Source organism: Apis cerana, linkage group LG8 (genome assembly GCF_029169275.1).
Source record: "Apis cerana isolate GH-2021 linkage group LG8, AcerK_1.0, whole genome shotgun sequence".
NCBI classification, from domain to species: Eukaryota; Metazoa; Arthropoda; class Insecta; order Hymenoptera; family Apidae; genus Apis; species Apis cerana.
Genome location: NC_083859.1, coordinates 8,082,360 through 8,092,794, shown reverse-complemented (window position 1 = coordinate 8,092,794; position 10,435 = coordinate 8,082,360). Strand labels below are relative to the sequence as shown.

The following is a 10,435-nucleotide window of genomic DNA, read 5'->3' as shown; positions in this document are numbered from 1 at the left end:
ATCTAGTTTAAAGTATATGAATAAACTTTCTGCTGCCAACTTCAAGAGAAGTAGAATAAGTATTTTATGTTCACCTCTTTTGCTTAATTAAAAAAAAAATAAATAAATAAAAATTAAAAGATTTATTTCGTGCCAATTAGAACATATTTCTTAATAGATCATTTAATATTCGATTGTTTCAATTTTCTTTAAATATTAATTTTATCACAATATTTCGATAGAAATCGACTGACATTTAAATAATTATTGACATAAACGTCAGTGAGAAAGTTGGTAGTATTTGTCAAGCTTGTATGATATAAAAATTCTATGATCGCTGTAGCTTAGATTATTGATTTCTAAATATATAACATATGTTTTAAGAAGACAATATTTAAAATGTAATTTGTAAAAATATGTAAATAAAAAATATTTTGTGTAACAATAATTTTTGAATTTTTATGAAATTTTTTAGAAATATTATATTTATATTTTATAAATACAAATATCATTACTTATTACATACTTAATAACAAAATAAAAAGATAAAAAATAAAATAAAAAGAAAAATTTTTATATTGATAATATATATTAGAAATAAATTAGATTTTTATTTCATGGGATATCATCTTAATATATCAAAATGAATAGAAATGTCATTTTTTTTTAATTTGTTAATTATTTATATATTTATGTATTTATCAATAAAAGACAAAAAATTGTTGAAGTTAGAATTCTATAGATGACAATATTAAAAATTATTATAAATATAGAATTATTCTTTTTTTTAGTATTTGGAAATGGCAGACACTGATCCACAATTAAAACGGCTGTTACTTCCAGCAGAAGAAACTTTATTTGAACAATTATTAAGATTTGGATTATATATTGGTGCAATATTTCAAGTTATATGTTTATTGGCAATAATAGTTTATCAAGTAGGCCCTTCTGATGGTATAGGTGCTTTAAAGGTATTTAATATTTTATATTGTAAATTTTATGATTGAATAATGAATTTAATTTAATAATGATGTAAACAAATATTATTATGTTGTAAATTAATTACAGGATGATCCAAGTGATGTTGAATGCTCAGAAAATAGTCCTCAAGTTACTCCAAGACGACCTCATAGACCACGAAAACAAGAAAAAAAGAAAAGACGTTAAATTTTCTTGTTTATATAAAAAATATAATATTTAATAATTTTAAAAATTAATATTAATTATTAAATATTGTATGCTATTTGTATAATTTATTATTTAGATTAAATGTGTATTAATGATATTATAATAATAATATTTTCTAGTATAAATCAGTTATAATTGTTTTTGAAAAAAATGTATATTGTTTTAATAAAAATTTATTAATATAATTTTATTTATTTCTAATTTTTCTAAAATTGTAAACATAATATTTTTAAATTTTTTTAATACTTGTAGATATACTAGTAAATATTATTTTAGTATATATTTATTGTCATAAAATTATTTTTATTGAAAAAAATTAGAAAAAAAAGGTTAGTTATAAAATAAATAAATATAATATTATTTTCTGAAAAAAACATGCAAAATATAATTTAAAAAATATATTTATAATAGTAATAGATATAAAAAATTTAATTACAAATAATTAATTACATTTTTTTTATATTAAAATATATTACAATTATATACAATTATAAACTAATATATGACTTTTTAATATATGATTTTTTATTAAATATTTTTCTATTTATCTAAATTTAAAATTTCGATAAAAGATCGATCATTTTATGTATCATAATGTACGCGATCTATAGGCAACAAGTAGAAACATTATTTAAAGAATGAGAAAACGTGTATAATATTTTAAGTTTATTATATATTATCACACGTTTATATCTTTTAATTTCTTAATTTTTTTAATGTATAAAAATAATAATAATAATAATAATAATAATAATAATAATAATAATAATAATAATAATAATAATAATGATTACAAGAAATATTGCAACTGCAATGAATTGGTTTTATGATTATATTTAACCTAAAATTTAAGAAAAGTAAAAAAAAAATGCTATATTTTTTAAATTACGTTTATTAACAGATCAAAATTAAAATGTTACATCCAACTGGAACATTATCGCCACAAGATATTTTGGCAGAAGTTAGAAAATTTATTTCTGGAGCTGTTCGCCCAACTCATAGCACAAGCACACTTGATGTAACGCGAACAGCTTTATCTTTACTTCGAAATGTACCTGCTGCAAGAGATGCAGTACTTGAATATTTTTGCAACGTGTTTTTTGTTGCAGTTACCAAATATGTTCGCCAAATCGAAGTAAGTAAGTATTTAATAATATGTCATAAAATATATGATTTAATTAAAAGTTTTAATATAAATTTTCTTATATTTTTAGACAAATCAAAATTTAGCAATATGTGAAGAAACTATAATAGCAGAAATTCACAATGTTTTAAGTAGCTTTATTAATGGAAATCCAGAAGCATGGGCACCAATTATTTCAGCATGGTCATTAGAATTATTAGGTATGAAGTTATTAAGATATTATAAATCAAATTGTTATAATAATTATTAAATTTTTTGTAGGTAAACTTTCTTCAGATTATGCAAAACGTGGAAATTTACCTGTGAATGCTGGAATTAATGATTTTCTTCAACAATGGATGTCTTGTTGCGCCACACGTACTTTGATTGATATCACAGCACAATGTCTTCAATGTCTTATGCATTCAGATACAGAATCTTGTATTAAAGCATTATTGGATACTAGCGTATTACATAGCCCTCATTTTGATTGGGTAGTAGCTCATGTTGGAAGTTGTTTTCCAAATACAGTTATTACCAGAGTATTGTCATGTGGTCTAAAAGATTTTTGTGCAATAGAACATGAACATAATGTTAAAAATCCTAAATTGAATTCAGTAGTTGGAATTTTGGGACATTTGGCTGGTAGTCATTTTCAAGATATTACAAGAGCTTTATTAGATTTATTCAAAGTAAAAATTATGTTAAGTGCTAATATTAACTGAAAAAATTTTTTTTCAAAATATATTTAATAATATTTAATAATATTTTTAGTGGAGCTTAGAAGAAGATGTAAATATTGATGAAGATACAAAAAATCAAAAATTGGCTACTGTTCCATTTCTTCTAAATTTAGCATCTCTTTCACAAACTCTTTTAAAAGCAATAACAAGTGATATATTACAAACATGTAAGTAAACATGTAAGTAATATGTCAATATATTTTATGATAAAAAAAAATAAAATATAATAATTTATCTATTTTGTTACAGTAAAACCAGATATAATTCCACAATTAGCATTATTTGCATTAGATTGGTGTAAATACTTTGATAATCAACCAGAAGCTTTGATAGATTTAACTGTTCATTTGATATTAGGATGTGAACAAGGAGCATCTCAGATAATAAATATTTTACTAGATACTAGTTTAAATACAAGCAATGTTGGGTATCATAGCATTAATGCTGCTCAAAGTGTAAAAAATGTATGTTCTGAAATATTAGAATTGGTATTACAAGAAATCGATTTACGTTTGAGAACACATGGACCACAATGTGCAAATATTTCCTTATTAAATTCTATGAAACAAGAATTGCCAGTGATATTACCATTATTACTAAATCAAAATTCATTACGTGTTCAAACTGCTGTACGATTGCTATGTTTTCTTGGAAGTCAAAGTCCTAATATTTTAATATCTGCAGCATCATATATGTTAGTCAAAGCTGTAACTACTTTTCATCTTGCAGCTTTGATACGGTTAGTTTCTAATAATATCGTACTATTTTCCTCTAATAAATCTGAAACAGAGAATGTATTAGCTAGTTATAGCTATTTTACACAAGTTGTAGAACAAGCACTTCGAGAAATAAATTACAAAAATGTTATAGAGAAACAAGAAACAAGACAGCTTTTTCAAAATCTTACAATATTGCTAAAGTAAGTATATAATTAAAAAGAGTTATATTTTTTATATATCTATATGATTTTTCTTTTATAGATGGGAAAAATCTAATAAGATAATAGTATTTCGATCAAAAATGATAACTCACGCTATAAAGTCCAATTTACACCAAATTTCCACTCTCTTAACTAAAACAACGGATTTCAATTTAGCTAATGATATTGCTAAAATGTTAGATTTATTTAGTATGTCTGAAAAAGATAATTTTATGCCAAATGTAGAACTTACTTTAAAATTAACAAGAGCTATAATTCAATATTTCTTTTTATGTATAGCAGAAAATGGTAATTAAAAAATAATTATTTTTTCAAAAAAATTTTCAGATAAAGATTTGATAAAATTTTTTATTTTAGATATTACAAAAAAACAGCAGGGTATGAAAATCATTTGTCATTTATTAAAAGATTTAACTTTTTATTCATCTTGTGCCCGAGTTTTAGCTTTAAGAGAAATTTTGGGACATAGTATCAATAATGATCCTGCAAAATATTTTGGAGCAAAAGAAAAATTCGAACCAAAATTTGAAGAAATATTACTTTTACATCAAAACCATAAACAAGTAAAAAAAACTTAAAAACTTAAAAAATTATTAATAGTTATTAAGAATTACACAACTTTTATTTTATTTAGGTTACAAGTACGATGTTGGCTCAAAAACACTCTTCGGTATTTCACGCTGGCGTCATTGGTCATGGTCCTAGAAGACCACCACCAGAAAATACAATTGATAAAGAAATTATTGCTTTAAATAAAATATTACTGATTGATGTAATAAAGGTAAAATTTTTAAAATATTACATAGTAATTGATTAAAAATTCATTCAAAGATTCATTCAATATCTAAATTTAATAGGCTTGTTGTAGTAATCGTGAATCAGAACGATATCCTGTGAACTTAGATGCTTTAACAATGGTCAGTTTATTATTAGTTGAATTAGTTTCACCTGATGTTATGTATAATGGACTACCATGGCCCGATGAAGAATTTACAAAAGTATTTTGTTAGAGTCTTAAAATATTATAGTTTTAATCTTAAGAATTAATAAATTAATTTTAATATATTTTTTAATTATTATATTAGGTTACTATAGAAAGAGATTTACAAATCCGTCGAACATTTAAAGATGTACCATTATTATGGACATTGTTAGAATTAACAGCTTGGTACAGACCAGCTTTAGCTTATTGTTCAGTTTTGTTGAGAGGTATTGCTGCCACAGTTATGGCCAACTGGAATATAGAAGAAGGTACTTTACTTGTAAGTGTTATGGCACTTGGTCAATTATTACCACCTCCATTAGCAAGTATAAGAGATATTTTACCAATTTTAGAACCGCATCAGGTGGGTTTTTGTCATTTGTAATTATATAATTATTTGATATATAATTTTGAAGTTAAAATAAAATAAATATTATTATAGATAAATACTATAATGAAAGAATGTGTATGGGCTTATATGCGTGAAAATGTTCCATCACCAGCTCTTTTCACACGCAGTGAAGGAGCTAATATTGCTTGGAGAGATACAGATACTTCTACTCCAAATTTACGATTTACAGAAACACTCCGTTTAGTTCTGTTAGCTAATATCCATATATTGGGTCCACTTTATGCTGCCCTCTTTTATAATGAAAATAAATAATTGTACTTTTTACAATATATATATAATCTTGTGGATAGAATGACAAAAATTTAACAAATTAATTGTTAAATTGTATTAAAAAATTTTTTAAATATTAATATATTTTTTAAATGTCCACAAATTTTTATAATATTTTTTGATTATTTTATTAAATTACTATAGAACATCTTCAATTAATATTGCATTAATTCTTTATTTATTTAAAATGATTTTGGATTAATACTTAAACATGGGTTTTTCATTTACTATTCTGGACAATAAATATATTTTCAGTCATGTTTTAATAACAATTCTACATATAAAATAAAAGATATCATTTATATTATATAAAATAGGAGTTAAGTTTACTAATTTTTGAATATAACTAAGTAATATACAATATAATACGATATACAAATACAATGCACATAATTTATAAATAATTTCCACCATTTTTATCTATTTATGTCAAATGAATTATTTTCATTTTCTTAAATGTAGTTTGCTATTTTCAAACGCTAAAAACAAATTAATATAAGTTGGAGCAAGAAGGAAAACAAAACAAATAACAAGTTTTACTTTTTATAAAAGCATATTCACTTAAATACATAAGAAACAAATATTATTTTACTTTTATTATTATTAATATAGGAATGATATCTATGATGAGCGAACATTGTATGAATAGTTGATTGTACGAATACCCTAGGTGGGTGTCTCGTCCTGACGAAATGATTATACATTATGCAATGATTCGATTCGCATAAACGTCACGATTTTCTTAATCGCGCGTTTTGAGAGTCTTTTATATGACTCCGTATTACTCGGAGTATAAAACACTAGTAAAAAAAAAAAAATGTTGAAAATATTTAATTACTTTCTTCCTATGTACACTGCTCGTTGTATATAACATTTTGTATATAAATTTAGAGCATTCAAATTGAATGTCTCTTTTTACATTCGAGCATTTTACATATTACACGTTCGAGTGCGAATTTCTACGCTTTGTCAATATTATATTATTCAAAATCTCTTTTAATATTTATTGACACAGTGCAGAATTACTATTAATATTTTATATATAAAAAAAGATTCTTCATCACGATACATAAATAAAAAATTGCAAAATCTACAGATTGATACGTAATAAGTATGAAAAAATATTTAATTAAATATTTCTTAAGTATGAGATGATCATGCATAGAAAACTATTTTGAAAAAAAAAAAAATTATCATGTAATACGTATATGTATTTATATATGCAATTTTTTAAACGACAAACAAGAAATAAAAATGTGCTTGATTCATATTGAAGACTTTCTATTACTCTATTGAGTAATTAATTTGACATCGCGAATGGACATATTTTATAATAAATTATTATTCAGTTCTTCAGAATTAAAAAAGTTCACTTTTAAAGTCTATGTAAATTAAATTTAGAAAAGTAGTGTACTCATACCACCCATTTCACTTTGTTCTTTAACGAAGATTTCAAAGTACTGGTATATAATTGTGACTGCAAGTAAAATACCAGTACCTGAACCAATTGCACCAAGAAAATCAGCTAATACAGATAAAGCACCAATACACAATCCACCAAATGCTGCTGCAGTTGGAATATATCTATTCAATTCATGGATCATAGAATTATCTCTATGACCTCTCATTACCATTTGTTGTTCTTTTAATTGTTTTGCAACCTGCAAGATATTTTGCTTAAAATACAAATTCATTAAAAAGCAATGTAAATAATAAAACAAATACTTACAGCTTTTGCTGAGCTACCAGAAATCTCAATCCATGTTTTCGAAAAGAAAGCACAAGATCCAAGCATAAACAAAATATAAAGAATAGCGTGAATAGGATCTTGAAGAATATGTCCTACAGATTCTGGTGGCGATAAATAATAACATAATCCTCCAACAGGATAAGATCGTGCAGGACCACCGCCGCCAATGTCAGACCATACTCCCAATAGATTCACAATAATGTTTCCTTGAAATTTGACAGCCAACATTTGTGAAATGACATATAAATTAGATATCAAAGCAGATTGAAGAATTATAGGAATATTGCTCGTATAAAACAGTTTGATAGGATAACTGCTATATTGTCCTCTGTATCTAGCAGATTTGATTGGTAAATCAACATGGAAACCCTATGAATGAAATATATATATATATATAATTTTATTTTTCATTGAAATTGTTATATATATATATATTTTAAATTAAAATAATTCCATTATATATACCTGGAAATAAATTACAATAGCAAATACTAGAATTGTAGCAAGTAAATTCATAAGATTAGGAAGATTTTGTCTATAAAATGCCTCACGAAGAGCTCGAACTTTGTCTTGTCTTGTAGCCAATAAGTGAAATAGTGCAATTACAGCACCTTCAAATTCCGTACCACGCCCTATTTAAATAAAAATGTTATTTTAATTACAGTTTTTACAAATATTGATAGAAAATAAAATCATACCTGTATTAACAGTAGTTGGAGAAAATGCTTTCCATACAATTGTTTCACAAATATTTGTAGCAATAAAAAGTGAAATTCCACTTCCCAATCCATATCCTTTTTGGAGTAATTCATCTAATAATAATACAATCAATCCAGCAACAAATAATTGAATAATAATTAATAAACAAACACCAGCTCCAATTTCTGTTGGATCACCATACATTCCAGTCATTACATATACAATGGCTTGACCAACAGTAATAACCATTCCAAATACTGAAAAACAAAAAATAAATTATATATTATAACTATAAATATATTTTAAGAAATGCATTATATTTTTCTTACATTTCTGAGCACCATTAAAAAGAGCTCTATCTTTTGGAGTATCTCCAACTTCAATTATTTTCGTACCACTTAATAATTGCATGATTAAACCAGATGTAACGATAGGAGAAATTCCTAATTCCATAAGAGTTCCTCTATTTGATGCAAGTATAACTCGAATCCAATAAAAAGGATCTGCACTATCTGAAGACATAATTCCAAATAAAGGAATCTGTAAATAAAATATGTTTTATTATACAAACAAATTTCATATTTTATATAAACAATATTATTATAAAATTATTGCAAAATAATTATTATAAAATTATTCTTACCTGACAACATACTAAGAAAATAAACAATGTAATTGCAGTCCATAATACTTTTTCTCGAAATTGTATCTATAAAAATATTTAAATTCTTAAATCATTATTAAAAAGATTCTAAAAATATTCTAAATAAACATTTAAATGAAATTGAATTTGACTAATAAATAATAAAGAATTCATTTTTAGAAACCACAAACAAAAAATAATTATAAAAAGTAATAAAATAGCATATGATACTATAAATATAAAACAGAAATAGAAATAATTTGATATAAACTTACTTTTCGTTTCGGCTTTTCTATTTCTGGGAGTATACTACAAAACGGCTTTATTACTTCTAAAAATTTAACTGCAAAATATATATAAAAAAATTAGATCTCATGTTAATAGAATTATCAAATAAAAAAATAAAATATTTAAAATTCAATGAAGTGAACAATATGTTTTAAAAGAAAAGAAATTAAATCAGGTTACGATCTTAGTTAATTGCAATGATTGTAGCTTTAAATAAAATATTTTTGAATTTTTGACTGGAAGTAGTATACTTACATCCCATTTTGAATCCGAGGTATAACTATTCTAAGGATCACGATATTAGAACACTTCCTACTCACTTTAGAATTGACAATGCTGCAAAGATACTAGTTTAAAACAAGAATCCGAGAAAACTTGGCTGCGTATGCTCGATTGGCAAACTGTAGCGAGTCGTGGCTCCCTTTGTCGACACGTATCAATATGCTATTGTCACGTGACCTGATGATGTTGGCCGGCACGAGGGAGAGATTCTTAAAAATGATGTTAGATGACGCCATAGTCAAATTTGCACGTGCGCATTGTATATTTTAAAATTTTTTTTTTATTTAAAATTGAATTTAATATATGTTTAATAAATTAGATATGAAATAAAAAAATTCTTATTATAATAATATAATAATATAAATATTTATATAAAATGCAAAAATAAACTTCATATAAAAAATTTTTTTTAAATATATATATGAAAATTTATATATGAAAATTTGTAATAATTATAACAAAAAGCATTAAAATGTCAATAATTTACATGTAGAAAATTTTTATTACAAATTACTAAAAAAAATGTAATCATAAATTTAGAAAAGTTTTAAAAGTGTTTTTAAAAACTTTCATTATCATATACGATAACTGATATAAATAATTTTACATTATCTATATCATTATTTATTAACATAAATTTTACATTAAAAATTTATGATACTTTCCAACTAGAATTCATTTATATTACACATAAATATATTATTATGTTAAGTCTATGTTAATTAATGAATTTCGCATCTAGTTTGTTAAGCATATTATATATAATATTAAAAAACATTTTCAAATATAATAATAATAATTTTAAAAAATGTAAAAATATAAATTATTAAGAAAATTACACTTTCTGCAGAAATATATACATTTATATAAATAAAAATTTTAATTTATACGAAATAATGTAGATAGATTTCTATTATTTTTAAATTGTATAACAATTCTTTATTAATTTCATTTAAAATAAAACTTCCATTATAATAAATTCATATTATGTAAAAAACATTAAATAGCAAATAAAAAGTTACAGGAAATTTTATTTTTCTATATAATTAAGTATTATATATCTAAACATCAATTATAATATCAATTTTGTCAAGTTATTACCTTTAATTATATGCTGTCAGTTATACATATTTTAC

At 23.4% G+C, this 10,435-nt stretch overlaps 3 protein-coding genes across 9 annotated transcripts; 2 read left to right on the top strand and 1 right to left on the bottom strand.

Annotated features, from left to right (window-relative positions):
* Window positions 1-5: 5 nt before the first annotated feature.
* LOC107996398 (protein MANBAL) lies at window positions 6-1,352 on the top strand. Of its 5 annotated transcripts, none has more exons than XM_017054427.3 (3): window positions 6-59; window positions 771-950; window positions 1,048-1,352. In XM_017054427.3, exons 2-3 carry the CDS (start codon window positions 780-782, stop codon window positions 1,144-1,146), a joined length of 270 nt encoding a protein of 89 aa, XP_016909916.1. In that variant the 5' UTR covers window positions 6-59; window positions 771-779; the 3' UTR covers window positions 1,147-1,352. The 5 variants fall into 5 exon arrangements, with proteins under 5 accessions (XP_016909916.1, XP_016909914.1, XP_016909915.1 ...); XM_017054425.3 differs by having other exon boundaries at window positions 17-380; XM_017054426.3 differs by having other exon boundaries at window positions 26-269.
* Window positions 1,353-1,772: 420 nt separating this feature from the next.
* Window positions 1,773-6,907, top strand: LOC107996462 (integrator complex subunit 5). 3 transcript variants are annotated; one of them, XM_017054515.3, is made up of 11 exons: window positions 1,773-2,302; window positions 2,382-2,511; window positions 2,573-2,982; window positions 3,065-3,200; window positions 3,283-3,952; window positions 4,014-4,261; window positions 4,331-4,536; window positions 4,608-4,754; window positions 4,831-4,971; window positions 5,059-5,319; window positions 5,398-6,907. In XM_017054515.3, exons 1-11 carry the CDS (start codon window positions 2,081-2,083, stop codon window positions 5,617-5,619), a joined length of 2,793 nt encoding a protein of 930 aa, XP_016910004.1. In that variant the 5' UTR covers window positions 1,773-2,080; the 3' UTR covers window positions 5,620-6,907. The 3 variants fall into 3 exon arrangements, with proteins under 3 accessions (XP_016910004.1, XP_028521829.1, XP_016910005.1); XM_017054516.3 differs by having other exon boundaries at window positions 2,165-2,306; XM_028666028.2 differs by lacking the exon at window positions 5,398-6,907 and having other exon boundaries at window positions 4,831-4,978; window positions 5,059-5,243.
* Window positions 6,828-10,402, bottom strand: LOC107996464 (protein transport protein Sec61 subunit alpha). Its single transcript, XM_017054517.3, has 8 exons — window positions 9,273-10,402; window positions 9,005-9,072; window positions 8,730-8,795; window positions 8,416-8,626; window positions 8,086-8,343; window positions 7,853-8,019; window positions 7,367-7,756; window positions 6,828-7,298 (listed from the first exon to the last, which is right to left on the bottom strand). The coding sequence occupies exons 1-8, from the start codon at window positions 9,277-9,279 to the stop codon at window positions 7,035-7,037; spliced, it is 1,431 nt and encodes a 476-aa protein (XP_016910006.1). The 5' UTR covers window positions 9,280-10,402; the 3' UTR covers window positions 6,828-7,034.
* Between the last annotated feature and the right edge of the window lie 33 nt (window positions 10,403-10,435).